The sequence below is a fragment of the Pempheris klunzingeri genome, chromosome 9 (genome assembly GCF_042242105.1).
Source record: "Pempheris klunzingeri isolate RE-2024b chromosome 9, fPemKlu1.hap1, whole genome shotgun sequence".
In the NCBI taxonomy this organism is placed as follows: Eukaryota; Metazoa; Chordata; class Actinopteri; order Acropomatiformes; family Pempheridae; genus Pempheris; species Pempheris klunzingeri.
The window spans coordinates 12682129-12705321 of NC_092020.1; the positions used below are offsets into that span (position 1 = coordinate 12682129).

The 23193-nt window shown below is 40.7% G+C and overlaps 1 protein-coding gene across 1 annotated transcript in view; it reads right to left on the reverse strand.

Moving 5' to 3' along the window:
• Window positions 1-23193, reverse strand: part of spock1 (SPARC (osteonectin), cwcv and kazal like domains proteoglycan 1) — a 115612-nt gene that overhangs the window by 1799 nt on the left and 90620 nt on the right. Inside the window, exons 7-11 of the mRNA XM_070836728.1 lie at window positions 19586-19706; window positions 3885-4004; window positions 3285-3506; window positions 2649-2711; window positions 1902-2039 (exon numbers count right to left, since the gene is read on the reverse strand). Coding sequence (XP_070692829.1) covers window positions 1902-2039; window positions 2649-2711; window positions 3285-3506; window positions 3885-4004; window positions 19586-19706 — 664 coding nt within the window. The remainder of the gene's footprint in view (window positions 1-1901; window positions 2040-2648; window positions 2712-3284; window positions 3507-3884; window positions 4005-19585; window positions 19707-23193) is intronic.

The following is a 23193-nucleotide window of genomic DNA, read 5'->3' on the forward strand; positions in this document are numbered from 1 at the left end:
GGATGGATTGGCACATATTTTGTTCAAATATTCATGGCAAATGTATTCTACTGACTTTAACGATCCCCTGACATTTCTCGGGCCAGCATGAGGCTGACCAACAGTTGGATGGATTCCCATGAAATAATTTGGCATGAATTGTAATAACTTTGGTGATTTCCAAACGTTTCTTCTAACAATAAAAGAAAAGTTAAAATGATGACGATAATAACATTCCCATCATCCTGAGTTGTACTTTGTGTTTAGTCCCAGTTAGAAAATGTTAGCATGCAAACATGTTTAAACTTAGATGTGTTAGCATGTAGCCCCTCATACCACTGTTCAAAAGTACAGCCTAATGGAGCTGCTAGCATGGCTGTAGTCTTGTTAAAGAGTGGCAAGCCAGACTGATTACTATTTATGTTCTGATCCTATCCAGACAATAAATGGCAGCACAGAAGAAGACAGGAAGAAGGAGACACAAGCCTTCTGTCCATCATTCCTCCACAGCACAAAACAACACAGGGTCAAAAGGTTGTTTAACTAACCAGTTTCGGTGCTGTCAACATCACATTATACCTGCAAACATTTTGATGTTAAAAAAATGCTTTTTGGCACTAATGTTGAATTCAGTTCAGCTACAGTACGAACAGAAGTCATTATCTCAGCTGCTGCCTCCAGCATTTTGTGAAATTGGGACCTTCAGTTGAAAACAGTCTATTTACACCTGGGTACAAGTGTACTCTGGTTGAGTGGCACTTACAGTACCAACTACATTTGGTGTCCTTGTGTTTAGGCTATCGAGCGGAGAGCTGCTGCACTGCTACCTGTTTGTTCTATGCAAGGCCGAATGGGAGAACTCCAGCCTGCTCCAGCCTGGGGCTTTCAGCCAGAGTTAGATGAGCTTGTTAGACCAGAGACAAAAGACTGCTGCTGTCAGTGTGTATGTGTATGTGCATGTCTGTGTGTGTGTGTGTGTGTGTGTGTGGTGGCCAGAGAGACACCTCATCAATATTGGAAGCTGCAATTACTGGCTTTGGACTAGACTGGCATTCGAGTGAGCTGTAATCTTTGACTGTGAGTTGGCTGTTTGATTGGGAATCAGTATGTCTGCCTGGATTCTTTCTTGATAATTGTTGTTCTTTTTTCCGCAGCGTAATCCCTCAACCATGGACTTGCAGCAAAGTGCCTCTATTGGCTTTTTGACTGTTCCCTTTGAAATTCCACTGCTGTCTCATTAACTGACTTTGACATATCAAAGCACTTAATCATATACATAGTTTGTCTCATTGCATCTTCTTGGATGCCAACAACAGGCCTCAGTTCAAGTGTTTATTCTCCTCCAAAACGTGCACCCAGTCACCGATATAAATTCATCTTTATAACAAATCTTGTGTCACTGCTCTCTGCTGACAAGTGTGACGGATTTTCCTTCTTATATTACAAGGTGCTGGTGTTTTATCAAAGCTACATGAGCAGAATATCAGAAGCAGATAGAATCATATATATGACTGATAGTAAACCAGCCAGACTGGCTCCAGAGGCATGCCTAATGTTATCTATTTCCTACATGATCACTGATACGTAGATACTGGTAAAGAGAGACAGAAAAGAGGATAGTGAACAAAGAAAGAGAACAAAGTTGGAATTGTGGTTCTTTCCATGTTTCAGTGGTACGTTATGTTTTAAAGAGAAGCTCTGCAGTCTATCTTGTCTGCTGCAGCAGCAGATTACAATGGGAAGAGAGAGGGTAGACATACAGCACACCACTTGAATCAAAGCATTAAATCTGAAAGACAGCTAGGCAAATGAGAGGTAGTGAGAGCTACCACAACACAGCCAAAACCATTTTTGAGCTATAAGTGAACACATTGGTGTGTACATATGTGTGTGTTGGTGTGCTGTGTGTGTTATGGTCTTACCGCAGTTGGGGTTGCCTTGTTTTCTGGAGCCAGCGAGCTCGTTGCCGTATTTGTCCACACACCAACACTGGCCTGTGCTACCGTGACACTGGGTTGGTTTGAAGTAGCCCTCCTCAGTACAACGAGGAATATAAGAGCCTAAAGATGGAGAGAGGAGAGGATGGAGGATGACAGGAGAACCAGGTGAGATGGGAAGAAAGGGCGGGAAAAGAAGGTTAGAGACAAAGAGTAAACAGTGATATGAGAAGTGGGGGAGAGGGTTGAGAGCATTAAATAGAGGGTCAAATCTGTTCTCGCTTCAGTAGAGGTTTCGTGTCCCGTAGGTGTGACCGAACTTCTTGTGTATTCACAGAGGAAGATCAACAATCAATTACTGCTGTGAAGGTTGCAGGACAACCATACATCCTGCTTAAAGGGAAGCAGTCACTTTCAATAACACACACACGCACACACACACACACACACACACACACACACCTAGTTCTGTTACCTTCATTTGACCCAGTCCAACTCATTTTTAATGCTGTTTTGTTGTGAGCTGGAACACTGAACAATATGCCCGGTGGCAACAGATGACACTACAAAATGTCTGGATGTACCATAAGTTTAATGTAACAGATTTCTATGAGCATAAACATTTAATGTAAGTATCATTTAACCGTTATGTATATGTGTACACACACATATATATATTTATGTCAAAAACAGAGAGAAATTGTGAAGCGGACAAGGACAGTCCAGACTGACCTATGAGGCTCTTCCTTTGACTCTGATTGGAGATCCTGCTCCTTTCCGTTTGGCAAGGCAGGCCTACAACCAGAGAACATACAAAGTATTTTAATTAATAGGGCTTGTTCGGTCTTTCCATGAACATAATTTAACTAAAATGGCTCTTTTTCTGTTTAATACATTATTAATACATTTTCAGCCTCAGATTATTGCATATATTTTTGACATCTGTACTATCTTATTATCAGCTTGTTACTCATTTGTAAAGCACTTTGAATTGCTTTGTTTTTACTGCTACTACTCCTGTCGTGACATGAAGTCAGATGGTGAAATGTCCTCACATATAATAGGAATGATAGCTACAAGTATGAATATGAATCACTCCAGAAAAGACTGCTTTGCTCCATTTCACATAAGCAATGTTTTCTAATCACTTCACTACTGAATAAGTGCTTGAGGTGAACTTTTTTTTAAGTTACATTATCATATTGTGATAATTACATAGGCTGCTGTACACCTGAGTCACCACATTTAGCAGGACTTGTATTTACTTTACTTATTTATTTTCCTTGCCTTTGTCCCTATTATTTCAATGCCACTTTCCAGCCATCAGTTTTTTTACTCAACCATCCCCACCTTCCCCATCCGCCTCACCCTCAGGCTTCTGGAAGCAGTAGCACCACTCGTTGTTTGACAGCTTGCCATCCTTGAAGGAGTCACAGGAGTTGAAGAGGGGCTTCATGCACAGCTCATATTTGTCCAGGTAAATGGCGCTCAGCTCTGATTGGTCGAGCAGCAGATCAAAGTTCATGTCTAACTTGTTGAACATCCAGCCCAATGAGTCCTTACAGATGGGCAAGATGCTGGTGTCAAAGTCTAGACGAGAAAAGAGACAGAGAGGAAAGAATACATAAAGGAATTGTTGACAGTGATTTTATGAAACAGCACAGCATGTCTAGGTCACTTACTATTTTTTTTTAATCTTACTTTATCTTTTTCTAGTAGCACACTGAGATTTGAGTATTTTTGAGTGTGTACCATGACAGAGCTGAGATGTGTTCAGACGTGTTGACAATACAGAGAACAGAGCAGGGTCGCTGTCAACAACACCGCCAGCCCTCATGAGGACTGAAAAGCATGACTGTTCGACAGGAAAGGGCTGCACACGGACACTCAGACACACTCCCAGATTCACACTCTCACACGCACACAAATACACATTGTGGGGGAAGGGTGGTGGTTTCCAGCACTTACGTCCAGTTGCGGAGTCAAAGCTGTCAGAGGATTTGAGATCTCTGTTGGCGTCGAGGTGAAGAACTCCAAACCAGTCCTTCAGTCTGGCAGCCAGACTGTGGAGGTCCGTGTCAGTGCAGGCTGCAAACACATACACACACACACAAACAGGTCACAATAAGGAGAGAGGGAGCTGTCAATCTTCTGCTGTCATCAGAGATAAAAAAATATATATTTTCTTGCTCTTTATCAAAAGTTCATTTTATTTATACTATGTACATTTTGTCTTTGTGTTCTGTCATTTCTTTGTCTCATCTAACTCTTCTCTTTGAGTAAACACAGTGGAGTGATAACACATACTTAACTCCTGCTATCTCTTGACAGTTACCATAGGAACCCAATATGACACGCACGCACACACACACACACACACACACACACACACACACACACACACACACACACACACACACACACAACCAGGAAAAATAACCGTATGTCTTGCAGTGAGAGGGCACTTGATCATTGCCTTTTATCCATGGCTGAGATAAATCTGTGTGTGTCTTTGTGTTTTCATGCATGATCACACACCTCTGTTGAACTAAAAAAAAGTAGATCCAACATTGTCAAACAGGCTGATAGTACTCTCCATGGTAGTTCCCAAAGCAACCTGGAAGAAACTGAACAATACTGTATATTCAATTTAATTAAAAGTATAAACCAGCCTCTGTCACTGCCTATCAAATCTCTTGCTCCTTCAGCCCTGAGGGACTGACAGGGTCTGCCTCCAATTGAAGCAGGCCTCTGCCTCTGCCTGTCTCCTTCTGCATCTCTGTCTGTCAATCTCCATCTCCTTTTCTCTTTCTCTTCTGCGTATGATTGGCACATTTTTCCCATTTTGTTCCTTCCAAGAGCTTGATAAATGTGCCTGAAGGACAAGAGCCATTCTCCACCTTGTGTTGAGCCTTCCAATAAAAGCGCTCCAGCTTTGTTGTGGAAGATAGAGAACGAGGTTGTTAACATTCCCATGGCACTCTTATTTCAAAATTGAGACAGTTCGCTGAAAAACATGCAAAGGTTTTCTTTCTTGCATGTAGTGTTAGAGATCTCAAAAGAAGGAAAAACCCACTGTTACTCACATGCAAATATAGTGAATCCTATAGACACATCAGGCAGACAGAAAGATAATCTCATCCAAAGTCTCTCACACACGCACTGACACAGTTACACACAGGTACAGCATTTACTCGGATAGAGAGAACATGCACGCTGCATACACAAGCATGTCACACCTATACATACTATGAGGGTCAAAAAGGGTCATGGAGGACAACACATACATCCATATGCTTGTGTGATTATTTAGTAACTCTCCCACATGTACGGGGAGTTTTGTGTGCCGAGGATTTCAGAGAGAGTGGATAATTCAGCTGCCTAATGAAGACCTGTGTGTAATGAAAAATATATCTGATGGAGATTTGACTTTGCAAATGGTGGAGAGACTGACAATATGTGTGACATACACGCACAGCAGAGGCAGCTTATTATGTGTCATTACTAGCACTGTGAATGTAGTGGAGACATTGTTGTTAATTTGTAATTTATTGCTCATGGACAATATACATGAGGATAACTGTGAGGATAAATTATGCACTGATAATCCCACTAGGATTGGATAACTCTGGTTATGCTACCAGCCACCATAACTATACATTTGCTAGCCTTCCACACTGCCTACCAGCTAGCCATTAACTGTAATACATTCTACCGCCAATCTAATTTCATGTGTGTAGAATCACTGCGGTATTCAAAACTGAGCCAGTGGGACTTTGTAAGCCGGTATTTTAATGCTGTGAGAGACGCCTGTTGCCGGCTCTTTTATTAGAAAAGTGTCTGTTGAAACTATGAACTGCATCCTGGCACAGATGCAAACGTGCACACACACACACACACACTGGAACACACACATACTTATTTTATAGTTCTTGTTTGGGATTGTGTCATTATTGTAGCTGCTATAAAACAGAGGATGCCCCAGGTTACAGACTGGAGCTGAGGAGAGGACAAATAACATTTATATGGCTGGCTATCCATGTGACATTACCCCTCGAATATCAAGGTAGGCTGTGTGTGTGTGTGTGTGTGTGTGTATGTGTGTGTGTGATATAACCCTTCAGAACCAGACAGATAACATTTCGAGAGATCGTCATTTTCACGGTCTACAGCGGAGAAAAAGAAAGCAAAATACCAATAGCTAAACATTATCTGTCTTGAATTAAAAATTCTACCTCTGGCAGAAGTCTGTCTTGCTTTATCCACCAGTTCATTTATTTGACCGTTCTTAATCCCCACACCAAGTTTTCTCATTGTCTTCCTTTCTGTTCCCATTGCCATTTGAAGCACTCAGCTTTTGTAATTCTTTTGTTGCCTTTGAGGACTTTTTTCTCATTCCCTTGAATTGCCTGTTCATATTCAATCTCTCTCTCTCTCCTTTAACTCTGTAAATTTCTGAGATTCAATAGAGGCCACTTATCATACCTTGCTATACCTAACTCAGTTTCTCCTAGACTTAGAGGACCACTTTGATAAGGCCCGCTCCTTTATTATTTTCTCACATCTTGCCCATAGAGTCCAACGATTTAAGTGCTTTTGTTTTTTTTGTTTTGATATCCAGTCCCTCTGTCCCTTTCCAACTTCCTCCACTTTTTTCACGTTTGACTCCACTGCTCTCTCCATCTTTTCCTCTCAAGTCTCTTGGACTACAACACACAATGAGTATCGATAGACCCCTCTTATCTCTCTCTCAGTGTGACCCAAATTGTTTCGGACAAGCCCGACACTGCTGCCTGTGTTACGAGTCCTTTTGTTGGGCAATGAATCAGAGAGCTGAAACTGAAAACATTCATGCGCTAAAGGACACAACACACTGAGATAAAATGGCCTGTTAAACATTTCTCTCTGTCTCTCTCTTTCCACAACAGGGTCAGGCAGGCTTAAAGATGTCAGACCCAAAACCGACATGAAAGGCTTTCCACAGGGAGTTACAAAGATTACAGTGTTATGGCAGAACTGGGATTTGATGTGGGACTCAACAAGTGATGTTGCTATTCTCAGTAGAAAATGCTTTAACTCCTGAGCCTAAAACCAGAGTCACACTGGTTCACTGTGATCTTTTTATGCAGTTTGTTTGATTTCACACTCCAAGACACTTGATAAGCACAAGCCCTGGTGTGCTCACATTCAACTCTTCTCCAGTCAGCCTTATTTTCAGGTTATTTTGGTTTGGTGATGCTGTCCATGTTGTTCAGCAGTCTAGGGACAAAATAAAAAGTTATATGTATGCCTATGGTATACTGATAATTTAACAAGACTAGGTGCCTACAGCCATGCTAGCAGCTCTGTGAAGCTGTACATGGCACAGCGGTGCTTTGAGCTAAATGCTAACATTTAACAACGTTAACATGCAAATGTTTAGCAGATGCAATGTTTGCCACGTTCATCAGGGGATTGCCAAAGTCAGTAGGATTGATCCTCTGGGAACCATGAACTTGTGTCCATCCTATAGCTGTGGAAACATTTCAGTCTAGATTGAAGAGGTGGACCAACAGACTTGTCAACCATCCCTCGAACCACAATAGTAGTGTGGCAAAAACATTTAGGACTGTCCAACTTTGCTTTTTCAAATACTGCACACTAAATCAGTGGTCCCAAGCCTGGGGGTTGGTGTTCCTGCTGGGAGTCACAAAATAAACCTTAGGGGTCATGAGATGATTAAAAACATTGGAAACCATGACACTAAATGAACATTTTGCCTGGCTTATTATGCATTACTGCAGATTAAGCCTTCACTGTTATTAACTTGACAAAATGTCCAAGTTTCCATTATTATTTCACTTTTTGTAGACTTATCTCATAGTATGTGCTTTGAAACAGATTTTTCAATGTGATAAACTAATTTGGCCATTTTCAATTTATAGCCATTTTCTAGGGCGTTGTAATGCTTTGGATTCTCTAAAGGCCCATTCTTTTTTGAAGTGATACAACTATGGCTATGGCTGTACTATGGCTCAAGCAGTGGAACGAAAAGGGCACAAATAAATCATAACTGGTGCAACTGGCATGTAAAACATAGAGTAAACGCACCCTTTCACCATGGCAACCACCTGTAAATACTTGTGACTCAACTTTAACTAACTATTCATAACTCAACAAAAAACTGAAATTTCTCCTGAGGAAATGAGAGAGAAAGCACTGCTAATAAGACTGACACCTCATCAGCCTCAAAGAACTGGAGGGAATTAGATTTAGTGATTTGTTTTTACACTTTTATAATATAACAGCTAAGATGTAAATAAAAAATAAAATTGGCAATCAGAATGGCTAGATGCTTCTGGCTAAGAAGTTGTGATTTCAGCTCTTTAAATCAGAAAGAAAAATTTCCTCTCCTCTTTAGCTTTAAATACAAGTGTACCCTTAAACCAAACAGCTATTTCCAGTGAATATGCCCATGTGCACAGAGACAGAGATACAGTGCTAATGTTGACATAACTGAGATTATTGGCTCCACTTCCAACCCCTCACAGATAGTTAGAGAGTGAACTTTTACCCAGAATGAAGCTGTGTTCAGATTACTCTATGCTGAGCTACTGTAGACACTAGTCTTCAGAGGAAGTAATCCTGTGCATCTCAGTGATGTCCTGTGTTGGTACTGCTTAGTGTGACTGCTGCCATGTATGTTACGTTGCACCCTCCACAATATGGACAATAAGCCAGCTTTGAAGTACTACTACTGTAACTACTTGTCTTATTCCTGCAAACATCCAACACAGTGTAAGACGTTTTATTCAGTATTTTTCAAGGACTATGTGTTTTTTGTGATTTATTTTGTCTTTTTGTGCCAACTAAGCCAGCTAAACAGTGAAAATGGCGAATGGATTCCTGCGACCCGACCCATTCGCCTTTTACTGGTGGGTCTTACATTCAAGCATACATTCTTCTCAAAGCAGGACCAAAGGCCATTGAATGTTAGTGGTCTTTTGTGTACACAGGAGAAGTGAGAGAGCTTGCCAAGGGAGGACATATCCTCATTCCTAGGGAATCCAAAGAGGATCCTGAATACCTTAAGAGAACATTTTGAGAGATATGCAACCCCTTAAACTAATTACAATAAATAGACACAAATTCAACACACAAAGACTGATGAGACAATTGATGTCAGTGATTTAAGAATTAAAGTGAAAAGCTGCAGTGTCTGTAAGAGATTTCTATGAGTAGCTTATTGGACTTAGATGGACTGGTCTGTATAGTTAATACTGCTAATTTCACAAAAGTACTTCTGCGTCACTGTGATGTTGCATTAGCTAAGACTGTCTCCATTTGTCAAATTCACAAGTTGACTGAAGAGCACAACAAAACGCTGGCTTCCCCACACCACTCCATCACAAATGTTCATGCATCACAGGCTTCGTTCATAGGAAAACATAAGCATGAGATAAAAATGAAAATCCAGTCAAAAAAACCCCAGCAAAAGTGGGACACAGTACATTGCCAATCGCAACAACAGTGGAGGTAGTCAATCAACTAAGAGACACTAATTCTGGTCAACAGTGCCATGCCTGCAAAAAATTGAATAATTTTGAAATGCTGTAAGTCCAAACAGCAAAACTACAATAGGCAAAGACCAGCCAAGCTGATAGCAGTACAGATGAAAGATGCTATGCCAGTGGCATAACACTGCAAATGAGTATTGATTCAACTGATGCACAGATAGAAGAAAATTATGAAGTTTTTGTCACTGTGAAAGTTAAAGTCTCTCCACTTGAAATGAAAGTCACCACAGATGCCATATGTTATGTTTTGTCAAAAAGGCATGTGTGCAAGCAAAGTATGAGGAAGAAAATGCATTTATCCAGCGATCTGTTGTTCATCCTGTGCACTGCATTCCTCTCAAGGAAGTCAGAGTCACAGGATGCATGACTTTGGTGTCTTCACTCTGGTCTCGGACCCAAGTCATCTATGGTTGAAATCCACAAAAAGGACAAACAAGACATCAGTATGCATCAGTCAAAGGGAACTGAACTCTGCACTGAAGATGTCACATCACCCTATGTGTGGAGGAAGTCTTTAGTCTTCAATGCAAAAAATTCATTTTGGGACATTTGACTTGACCACATCTTCAATGCTTACCACTTTTATCGTTTGTTCTGTTTGCTATGGATGCAATTTAGATTCAACTATGCCAATAAAGAGTTCCAGTGCTCCATGTGAGAGATTTTCTCTGTATATCTCAACATAACATAATTGACAACATAATCAGCTATGTTGGTCACATTTTCACAAGTGAAGGCCTCAAAGCTTACCCTTCATAAACAAAAGCAATCAGTGAAATTCAAGTATAAGCAGCTGCCCAAGCTCTGTAAAGATTTCTATGGATGGTCAACTACCTTGGAAAATTCTTTCCAAACTACTGCCAGCTTATGGCTTCACTGTGACAACTCACATATAAAGATACTGATAGGACTTAGCATAAACAGCAGCAAAATGCTTTTGAAGGACTGAAGAAGGTCATATTCGTCCCATCACTTTTGTCATATTATGGCTTCAGCAAACTGATGACACCTAGGCCAACCTGTGATGCTTCACAGTGAAGACCTAGTGCAACATGTTTGCAGCAAAGAAAACATGTTGCCTATACTTTACAGAAGCTAACAGACACAGAAACCAGATGTGCTCAAATCAAATGTTCAAAAACCACTGGTGACTATAGAAACACCGTCACCCTTATGTATAAAAGTGAAAAATAAATTAATCTGACTAACACTCCCAGGAGTTTTACAATTCATCAAGCTGATGAGGAGGACAGCTTTGATGTGATGACAGTGAACTACACATCCTCCTCTAGCTTTGAGGAGTTAAAGAGACACACAGCGGATAACACAACCCATCAGACATGGCCAAGCAGAGATGAACTATTTGAGAAGGGGTCATCGTAAAACGTCACAAAGCAGTCATTCCTTCACCTCTACAAAGGGAGTTCATCAGTGTCTAAAACAGAAGGCATTCTGGCTGCAAAAGCTACTAAACAGAGAGCAAGAGGCATAATTTTCTGATATTGACTGATATTGCATATTGCTTACATATTAAGTAGGGTGTTTTCCTCATATTTCTCACCTAATGTGGTTGCAATATCAGTTACTGAATATATCTGCTGAATATTGTACATTTTGTGACATTTTGTAAGCTCTGCTACAATACACTTTTGTATCTGCTGCCATGTTACGTTGCATTCTCAATGAATAAACCAGGTTTGAAGTTATACTATTTATCTTGTTCCTACAAACATCCAACAGAAGTGGTAGTAGACAGTCAGTCAGACACACCGCCTGCTTTTGCACATGAGAAGAAGAATCAGTCAGAGCTGTGCCAAATATCAAACAGTGAATCATGGCTGGGAATTACCTTCTTATCCTTCTTCCTTCCTCCCTTCTGCCCTCTCACCCTTCCTCTCCCTCGCTTCTGCTGTCTTTCACGTCTGCAAACTCAGATCAGGAGAAACTGGCTGGTTTTTCACAGACTGACACACAAATAAACTACCAGCTGTATGTGGAGAAGTAAAGCTAAACTGCAAGGCAGCACACAAGATGTAATGGAGAAACACACGAAATCAGGTGTCTCTTTCTAGCAAAAGCAACACAATACAAAAACTGTGTACTTGGTTACTACCATCCAGTGTTTTTTCTGCTCATTTCATTTATATGTGATAGACCTCGATTATTGCTAACAGAGACCAATCTGATTATTTCAGACAAACAGCCACATAGAAGAAGGGGCACAGGAGTTCTTTGCTGAGTAAAGACAATCAGTAAAGACAATATAGTATGGAGAAGCAGCTATCATTGACATTATGGGGATGCTGTGGACAGTAGGGAGAAAACAAAGTCACTACAGTGAATCAAATTACTGAGCTCACCGGGATGCATCACATCTCATTTGTGCCTCTGAATCACAGAGAAAAGCCTTCAAGACACATTTGTATACTAATAGTATACAGAACTTGATCTTGGAGGAAATATAATTGTTGCCTGGATACCTTTCAATATCAGCATCCAGGACAGAATTGAGGAAGCGTGGCATCCTTGTACTGCACGGATGTCAAAGTGAGGAGGTCAGGCTAAATGGGTAGGTGTACAATGCACCAGACTTTCACACTGTAGGGAACTGTGTCCTGCATCCTGCTCTTTGTTATATCTAGGCTACTAAGACACCTGGATAAGGCTCAAAGTCTGACAGTGCGCCCCCCACCCCATTTGATTAAATTATAACATGGTATGAGTGCCATTATGGATGTAAATACCTCCATTGACTCACACCCCTGCTGCACATTCAACTGCTGACGTGTAGGTAATTAGGGCCAAACCAGTGTATGACTAACATGACTAACTTTTCATCTTTTCCCTTTTCACCTTACACAGTATATCAGCCTCACGTCTCTTCCTCCACACCTCGAATTCAACTCCCTCTGGGGAGCCACAACCCACAGATCGAAAATCTTGGATAAGGTGAGGGAAGACTCAAGGTTTTAGCTGAATAATAGAAAACTACTGTGTGCCATATCATATTTCCAGTTTAATATGAGTCATAATGAGCCATGAAGAGCTACAGCAACGGGTAGCTTGTCTGTAATTATTCAGGTGATATGACAATGGCTATGACTTTATCTAACTGATTCTCTAAATGTATCATATATCATGAAAACAATGTGTAACAAGACATAAAATCTTTAAACCAAAAATGTGCAACACCCAGCCACACATCAATCAGTTATTTATTCATCATTATGTTTGTTAAAATTGTCAGTTCATATAACAAATTTAGCCCATGTACAGTTGTTTAATTATAGTTTGGCATGTATGTAACAGTCTGGCACCGTCACCAGATATTGTATTTGTGGACGCCACAAAGTAGGTGATTTAGTGCAACATTCCCAAAGTGCATATGGTGACAATCCCATCAGAGGAAGTCAGGCTTTGAATCTCTCCATGGGTCTCCTTTATCATTAAAAAAAAAGATTAACTAAGTTTGTCATATAAAAGAGAAGGAGTGGCTCTAAATCCACAGCGAGGAAAGGTGGGTGGTGATCACCTTGAGACATCAGGAGTGTGGTCTGATCAGATCAAGATGAAAGGCAGATGGGAAGAAAGAGAGAGAGATGGGAGGTGGTAGAGTGAGGTGACACTTCTTAGCAAGGTAACAGGAGGAGAAAGAAATGGGCAGAGACAGTCAGATAGGAAGATAGAAGGTCAGATTCATTAAAAAGATACAAGGATATGTTTGATTTTCTTTGCCCCAAGCTATCAGCTCTCCAGAACAATCTCACTGGCTGTGATTTAAAGTTAGCCCAGATAACGATCAATAATACACTGTCTGCACAAACAGGGGGACAGGTAGAGACAAAGTGAGACATGTACAAAGAAAAAGCCAGAAAAAGAACCAGATTAAGTTTTAATCTTAAAAGTGAGACTATTCTTTATAAAGTGAACTCAAAGTATTGACAAAGTATTTGCTTCTTCAAATATTGTTTGTCAGGACTTGGATTTGGGTAAGGTTTTCAATGAGGGTCACCATTAAGTTAGCATGAAAGTTAAGCTGAGTAAGAATTGATAAGTGGATGGGTATCAACAACAAGACAGCAGACAGCCCTCAAACCGAAAAACAAAAAAGGATTTTGTTATTGTCTTTTAAAACAGTCACAACCTTTTCAAAAGTATGGACATTGTCAGAACTGTCACGTCTAGAGTTAAATGCCCTGCAAATCCACGCAGGTATATTCACTATTCAGACCTCTGATATGAAGGGAATAGGCTTTTTGCACAGCAGATATTTTGACTGTAAACTGTGACGATGTGACATTTAGCCAACATACACAATAGGACCCTGAAAAGGAGGCAGCTGAATGGAATTCAGCCATCATTCATTTTATTATTTAAAATAATTGCTGATATTTCAGACTCAGAATAGCATAGATATTCTCATGAACCCTTTCTTTGCTCTGGCTGGTCGTAATTATATGGCCTGAACTATATACTGTGAATGTGCCATGGTTAAAAACACTGACTGTTAGTGGGAGAAGGGATGCAGGGGCTTTGGATCCCCAAAAACTGTAAACACAGTTTGTTTTAAGTGTTTGAACAAATGACCAATGCAGATTTATTTCTAATGAGTACAGTCTCAAAGGGGCATGCTAAAAATGCTCTTCAGACACTCTTCACACTAGTCAGCACTCTGCAAACAATCCCTAAGCAACTGGCATGTGTTATGAGTGGATAGGAAGTGTGGATGCAGAAGACAGGACAACACAATCTGTCCCCATGTGTGCTCTCTGTGGAGCAGCGAGACAGAATTGCCAGGAAAAATTCAATTTAGTGAGGGGATTTAGCCCATTCATCCTGCAACGGTTCTTTTTGTTTCGTCTATGTCTTTTTTCAACAGTAGCTGAGAAAATTAACTATTATTGTTAAAAGAAATCCCATTGACCACAACCAGTACTGACTTGGGGCCTTCACACATGATCACCGCCAGGATCACTTTGTGCTCAGCTCAGCTTGTGTCATTGCTTTACATGAGAGAGGGATGATGTTCAACATCACAGCAGTTAACCTTTGCTGACAAACAGGCAAACAGCAGCAATGTATTTTCTGAGCAAATCGGGTACATTTGATCACAAAGAAAGATGTTAATTAGTCAGTTAACCTGTAATAATGCCTAACTTCTGACCATTTTCCTAATTTCTCTCAGTTCCAGACAGTTTCTGCCTTGTGTTGTTGTAGTTTACAATACTGTAGAGACTTTCCATTTGTTCCAATTTGACCCAATGTCAAAAGCTAAGGTAAGGGTTCAACTCTGTTTGTAATATTAAAAGATCCATCTCTCATGGTTCTTAGGGCAATGAATAAAAGGGCATAAAAATGTGAGAAAGACAACAAGTGGAAGTGGAACCAACGCTCTGCAAAATGATAGATTGGAGGCTTGAGGCAGAAAATAAATGAGCAACAGACAGAGATAGGAAAGTAAGGAGAAAGGGTGTGGGAGAGATGGGACTAGCAAAAACACAGTGACATGTTCTCCACACAACCACCAACATTGTGAAAAATAAAAGTTATTAGTGTGTTTGATGGAATGGTACTCAAAAAGTATGATATTTGAAGCCTTCCACTCTACCTTTACAAATATAAAAACAACGTTCACCTTGCACTCCAAATAAACAGTATACTACACCAAATGCTTACTGTGTTATTTACAACCATCAGTCAAAATCGAGGGAGTGAGTGAGAGACAGAAGATGGAGCTGCTTGCTTCCTTTACACCATTTTCCCCTCTTCCTCCTCTTCTCCCTCCATTCTTATAGGACACCTCTTTTCAAGGTGTCAAATTGGTCTCTATTGTCTGCTGCATCTGGAGACTAAGTGCTTTCCTTGGCATTCATGGTAGAGACTACATTCTTGTTGAGACAACAACAACAACAGCAACAGCAATAACAACAACAATAATAATATAGGTGATAAAGTTCCGAACGATGAATGCTGCAAATGTTGTATACACCCCTGTCCCAGGGATACATGTGTTTTAAGACAATCTATGTTTTCAGCTGTTTGAAAGTATATATGTCTGACTCAAAAGAGTAACCAAAGGAATACTTTTCCAGTTATTTTCAGATGTAAAGTTGCACATCATGGTAGCATAATTTTGATAATATCAAAAATTCCAGCAATGGAGCAAAAAAAGTGTTAACAGCATGCATGATACTTCCTGCTAACAACCCCACAATGCAATGCTTCATATTTTAATATGTGAAAATCACAGTTATGTGAGACTACACACATTGAAAAATGATCATGATTGATACATGTCCAAAATCCCAATTCACTAAACTAATGAGGGTCTCATGACTTAATTACTGCGATATCTTGTACTGTGATGCAACTGCTATAAATATGCTTAATAGTTGAACTCACCCTAATAGATTCATTTGACAATCACAGAGCCACGGATGAACAGAATGAAATGAAAACAGAGTAACAGGGATGATAATGTACATGAAAATGTCGAAGCCCAGTCAGCTCAGTAGCCTCAGCAAAGCCATTAACACTGCTGTGTGGATATGACAGTATGGTATATATGGACGTTCAACAAAACCTCTGTATGATTACCTTTGCTTGATTTAAACAGTCTGGCTCACTGTCACTTTAATTAGCTTAGCCATGACACTTAAACATAAGTACTTAATTTAATATTTCCAATTGTTGACTGTTTCATAGCATGCTCACATGGAAAACTATAATAAAATCTCATTATCCTGATATCGTGCCAGATCTGTGGGAGAGACTGATATTCTGAATCTCCAGTGTAGAGAACACACAGCAGCCTTGTTTACTGTAAAAGTCATGTTTATGGAAGTAGAGTTGCAGACGCAGGTGTTATGAGATATTTACCAGTCTGCTATGAATGATCAAACCCGGTTTGACCTGTGGCTATCAGTAAACATAGAGGAGTGATTGCATGTACAAAACTGCTGCGGTCTTATGACTGTTACCATAGGAACGCAATCTGACACACACAGTGTTTTTTTTTCACCTACTGCCACATCCATCTGCTTACCACTTTGTGTCACTGGTCTAATGAAGCATTCTATCAGGTTTGGAGATGACAAACACGCAAACTTCACTCATCCCTGATACCCCTGAATGCACAAACATGTGGACCTGCTATCTCACTGATGGTCTGAGGACAGGCTGTGCTGAAAAGTACAGTGACAGTCACGAGAAGAAGATAGAGCCAGAGAGAAAGAGAGTTCAGTCAGAAATAGGAACAGGAGGAGAGAAGTTTCAGCAGAAAACTTAGAGAAAGTAGTCAAAGCAGAGAGCCAGCCAGTGAAAATGAGAGTAATGCTGCATACTGACACCGTCCAAGATCTGGAAGTTGATTTTCTTTCTCTTCCTTTCTCACACATACTCAGCCACTCTGAGCACTCCCAGAGCTAAGCTCTTAGGAAAACCAAACACACAATTATAGCTTCTATTGCGTAAAGATGGAGGGGACATTAATTAGGCAGCAGTCAAGTTGGTAAAACACTTCTCCATTATAGCATCACTCTCTGTTCGCTACATCATTCAGCCTCAAACTAATGAAGGAGAGTGTAAGATAAAGAGAAAGCCATTATTAATTAGCAGATACTTTCCTTTTGTATTAAATATGTCTGATGAAACTCAGGATAAAAGCTTATAAATGCTTCCTAATCAGAGAGTGATTAGAAAAGACATGTGAGGGCAGAATATGTGTGTGTTTGTGTATGCTATGTGTATGTGTGTATGGGGGGTATAAGCACATCCAAATATCCATAAACAACAGTCCAGATACAGTCCAGATGTACACACACATGCACACAAAGTACAACCATCCCACCACTCCCTCATGTGGGAGGGAGGAAGTCGGTAACGATAACAATCCATCCTTGCTGCTTTCCTTTAGATTGCATTTCTCCTCCAGAATCTCTCCATCCATCTGCTGAAATCCTATTTTCATGACAAACAATAAGACACACACACTCACTCCGTCACTGCTCCCTGTGGCTGTCACAAAACGGGTGGGGGGTGATGGGATGGGAGGGGAAGAAAATAACATGAGTAAGGGGAGAGGTGACAGGAAAAGAATGGAAACATCATGAATCACTGGAGAACTTGAGGGATTACCAATGAAAGACTGAAAGACTGTGTGTGTGTGTGTGTGTGTGGTTTGCAGTCTAAGGCATCCACCTGAACTTTAAAATGGCAAAAATACAGATAACCTTCTCTGTGTCCACACACATTCATGATATTGTCCCTTTGTATCCATCCTACCTTCCCACATTTACCATCTACCTAGCCAGGTACACTCCTGATCAAAATCTTAAGACCGGGGGAAAAATTACAAGAATTCGCACTTCACATTGCTGGATCGAAAGCAGGTTGCAAGTAGAGCTTCAAAATACAAAAAGAAGAAACAGGAGCAAGAGACAAAAAATAGAGAGTAGGCAATTTATTGAAAACTGCATTTTAACTCAAACAGGCTGTTTTCAGCTGATCAAAAGTTTAAGACCATAGCCTTAAAATGTCAAAATCTGCCCAAAAATCTGGCTTTCATGACATTTTCATTCAGGCATTAACACTGTCATGACCTCCTGATGGCAAAGGCAAAAAGGCTTTCTGTTTTTGACCGTGGCAGGATTGTTGAGCTGCACAAGCAAGGTGTCTTGCAATGTGCCATCACTGCCGAGGTTGGACGCAGTAAGACATTTTACATTTCTTAAAGGATCCTGAGGGTTATGGGACAAAAAAGTCAAGTGGTAGACCCAAAAAAAATTCACCTGCGCTGAGCCGGGGAATCCGACAGGCTGTCCATGAAGACACAGGCCGATCCTCGACCCAAATTGAGGCCGTTACTGATGCTGACTGCAGCCCAATAACCATAAGACAGCATCCGCGAGAGAAGGGCTTAAAGAACAAAAAACGTCTTCAAAGGCCATGTCTCCTCCCACGCCACAAACTTTGCAAGGGAGCACCAAACATGGGACATTGAAAGGTGGAAGAAAGTTTTATTCTCTGATGAGAAAAAATTTAACCTGGATGGTCCTGATGGCTTCCAACGTTACTGGCATGACAAGGAGATCCCACTGGAGATGTTTTCTATGCGGCACAGTGGAGGAGGCTCCATCATGATCTGGGATGCTTTTTCCTTCAGTGGAACAATGGAGCTTCAGGTTGTGCAGGGACGTCAAACGGCGGCTGGTTATGTGAAGATGTTGCAGCGGGCATCCCTCTTGACTGAGGGCCCTCGTCTGTGTGGTAATGGGTAATGGGTAATGGGTAACTGGGTCTTTCATCAGGACAATGCCACAGTTCACAACGGCCGCCTGATGAAGGACTTCTTCCAGGAGAATAACGTCGTTCTTTTGGACCATCCTGTTTAGGGATGGACGGTGAGGGAAGTTTACAAAAACGGACGTCAATTCCAGACCATGGATGCCCGTCGTGAAGCCATCTTCACCACATGGAGGAACGTTCCCACCAGCCTCCTGGAAACACTCTCATCAAGCATGCCTAAACGAATTTTTTAAGTGATCAACAAGAACGGTGTGGCTACTCACTACTGAGTCCTTTTTTGGCACTATTAGTTCTGTTTTGGGTTTTTTTTGGGCTATGGTCTTAAACTTTTGATCAGCTGAAAACAGCCTGTTTGAGTTAAAATGCAGTTTTCAATGAATTGCCTACTCTCTATTTTTTGTCTCTTGCTCCTGTTTCTTCTTTTTGTATTTTGAAGCTCTACTTGCAACCTGCTTACGATCCAGCAATGCAAAATGCAAATTCTTGTAATTTTTCATCTGGTCTTAAGATTTTGATCAGGAGTGTATCTGTATACATCCTTCCATGCTGTACACCTATAAATATTGTCAGAAAAAAGACAAAAAAGGCGTCTGACTGGCCCAGCCTCATCCTATACTTTATACTTAGTGACTGACCTGCTTATAGCAGACAAAATTGAGAGAGACAAAGATGACAAACTATATAAAAGCTAAATTTCATCGAAATCCAAAGATGTTGCACAGATGGACAGCAGAAGAACAAGCAAGCAATCTACACAGAAATGTACTCATCAGTTTATTCATATGAACAGACAGCTGCAGTACTTACCCGCCTTTTCAGTCTTATGTGGTGGTTTGCTGAGGTCCTGACCAGGCAAACAGGGACACAGCCCGTCACATTTTACTGAGATTGTCTTCCCAGCCAGGCAGCCCTGGAACTCCAACTTACACTGTAAAACACAAAATAACATGGGTAATGTAGACTTTATTTCACACACTCGAGGGCTGGGAACTCCATGCGAAAAAGGGGTACTTGTCACACTTTACACATAAGGACCGATATACTCGTCATGTGGAGTGCTTGGCCTGTAAAAACAAGATGTCTTCTGCAGCTTAAGAGAAGCTCTCCAAAGTCTGAGAAAACAACTTGGATGATGTCATCATGGTTATTTCGAGACTGCAAAATTTATAGAAAAAACCTGAAGTGTGGAAATTCTTATTGCAGTAAATGCTTTATTTAACCCCAACAGGTACTCAAGGTCAAAATACAAATACATTTTTTCTTGCATTCTGGGAAGGCAAGGCAAGGCAAGGCAAGGCAAGTTTATTTGTATAGCACATTTCCGCAACAAGGCAACTCAAAGTGCTTTACATATTAGCAAAACGAGAACATAAAAGCAAATTTAAACATACATTATTTAAAAACAAACAAGAGCAATTAAAACAGATATAAAAAGAAGTAAAATAGAAGGGAGATAAAAACAGATTAAAAAGATATAAAATAATAAAATAATGTTACAGTATAGTTAATAAAAGGCGTCAGCGAACAAAAACGTCTTCAGTGTTGATTTAAAAGCACTGAGGGTTCTGGCAGACCTGCAGGTTTCTGGGAGTTTGTTCCAGATAGTGGGTGCATAGAAACTAAATGCTGCCTCACCCTGTTTACCTCTGACTCTAGGCACAGTTAGAAGACCAGTACCGGATGATCTGAGAGTTTGGGACGGCTCGTAGTTGAGTAGGAAGTCAGAGATATATTTCGGCCCTAAACCATTTAATGCATTGTAAACCATCAGCAGGATTTTGAAATCTATTCTGTGAGAAACTGGAAGCCAGTGCAAAGATCTGAGGACTGGGGTGATGTGGTCCACTTTCTTGGTATTAGTGAGGACTCGAGCAGCAGCGTTTTGAATCAGCTGCAGCTGTCTGATGGACTTTTTAGTGAGACCTGTAAAGACACCGTTACAATAATCAAGCCTACTAAAGATAAATGCATGGACTAGTTTTTCCAAGTCCTGCTGGGACATAAGTCAAGTCCTTTTATCCTTGATATGTTTTTAAGATGATAGTAAGCTGACTTTGTTATGGTCTTAATGTGGTTGTTCAGATTCAGGTCCGAGTCCATGACTACACCTAGATTTCTGGCTTGGTCTGTGGTTTTCAGCATTACTGCTTGGAGTTGAGTGCTAACTTTTTGTCGTTCTGCTACGGCACCAAAAAGAATGACCTCAGTTTTATCTTTGTTTAACTGAAGAAAATTCTGGCACATCCAGTCATTGATTTGATCAATGCAGGTACACAATGTTTGTATGGGACCATAGTCCCCTGGTGATATAGTTATGTAAATTTGTGTGTCATCTGCATAGTTATGGTAACTTATTTTATTGCCCTCCATAATCTGGGCTAGGGGAAGCATGTACAGTGCTGTGAAAAAGTATTTGCCCCCTTACAGATTTCTTCTGTTTTTGCTTTATTGTCACACTTACATGTTTCAGATCATCAAACAAATTTTAATATCACACAAAGATAACCTGAGTAAATACAAAAAGCAGTTTTTAAATGATGATTTCATTTATTAAGGGAAATATTGAGGACATCCAGAGGAAACGCTGTCTGCGTCGAGCTCGCAGCATCCTCAAGGACTCCTCCCACCCTGCCCATAAACTGTTTGTCCTCTTACCCTCCGGCAGGCGCTTCAGGAGGCTCCGAACCAGGACCACCAGACTGAGGAACAGCTTTTTCCCCAGACCTGTCTCCCTACTGAACTCTGCCCCCCACTGACCCCCCTGCCCCGACACATCACCATACTGTCCTCTGTAAATATAGTATTTAAATCTAGGTAATATGTATATCACCTCAATCTGTATACACCTGTATTATATGTACATTCCACTCTGTCTAATCCGTATATTATATTTATATTTATACCGTAGTTACTAGCACACATGTTCATAGCACTACTCTGTATATAGCACCTGTAATTCTGTAAATTCTGTACATACCTATATATATTTCTGCACTTTTTCTACAAATTGCACTTCTGGTTAGATGCCAAACTGCATTTCATTGCCTTGTACTGTACAGGTGTAATGACAATAAAGTTGAATCTAATCTAATCTAATCTAAAAAGCTATCCAAACCAACCTGGCCCTATGTGAAAAAGTAATTGCCCCCCCTTGTTAAATCATGAATTAACTGTGATTAACCACATGTTTGAAAGCTGAGTTCAATTTCACTAGCCACACCCAGGCCTGATTACTGCCAGAGCTGTAGAATCAAGAAATCACTTAAATAGACAACATGAAGTAGGCTGAAAGATCTCAAAATGCAACACATCATGCCCCTATCTAAAGCAATTCAAGAACAGACAAGAAACATAGCCATTGACATCTATCAGTCTGGAAAGGGTTAAAAAGCCATTTCTAAGGCTTTGGGACTCCAGCGAACAACAGTGAGAGCCATTATCCCCGAATGGAGATAACATGGAACAGTGGTGAACCTACCCAGGACTACCGGCCTACCAAAATGACTCCAAGAGCGCATCACTTGCCTCAGTTAAGGTCAGTGTTCATGATTCAACAATAAGAAAGACACTGGGCAAAAATGGCCTCCATGGGAGAGTTCCAAGGCGAAAACCACTGCTGACCAAAAGGAACAAAGGCACATCTCACATTTGCCAAAAAACATCTTGATGATCCCCCACACTTTTGGGAAAATATTCTGTGGACTTACGGGACAAAAGTGGAACTTTTTGGAAGGTGTGCGTCCCGTTACATTTGGCGTAAAACTAACACAGCATTTCGGAGAAAGAACATCATACCGACAGTCAAACATGGTGGTGGTAGTGTGATGGTCTGGGGCTGCTTTGCTGCTTCAGGACCTGGATAACTTGCCGTAATTGATGGAACCATGAATTCTGCTCTCTACCAGAAAATCCTGAAGGAAAATGTCCGGCCATCAGTTCATGACCTTAAGCACAAGCGCACTTGGGTTATGCAGCAGGACAATGATCCGAAGCACACCAGCAAGTCCACCTCTGAATAGCTAAGAAAAAAACCAAAGTGAAGGTTTTGGAGTGACCTACTCCAATTCCGGACTTAAATCCAATTGAGATGCTGTGGCATGACTTTAAACAGGCCGTTCATGCTCGAAAACCCTCCTATGTGGCTGAATTAAGACAATTCTGCAAAGAAGAGTGGGCCAAAATTCCCCCACAGCGATGTGAAAGACTCATTGCTAGTTACTGCAAACACTTGATTGCAGTTGTTGCCACCAAGGGTGGCACAACCAGTTATTAGGTTTAGGGGGCAATTACTTTTTCACATAGGGCCAGGTTGGTTTGGATACCTTTTGTCCTTTAATAAATAAAATCATCATTTAAAAACTGCTTTTTGTGTTTACTCAGGTTATCTTTGTGTGATATTAAAATTTGTTTGATGA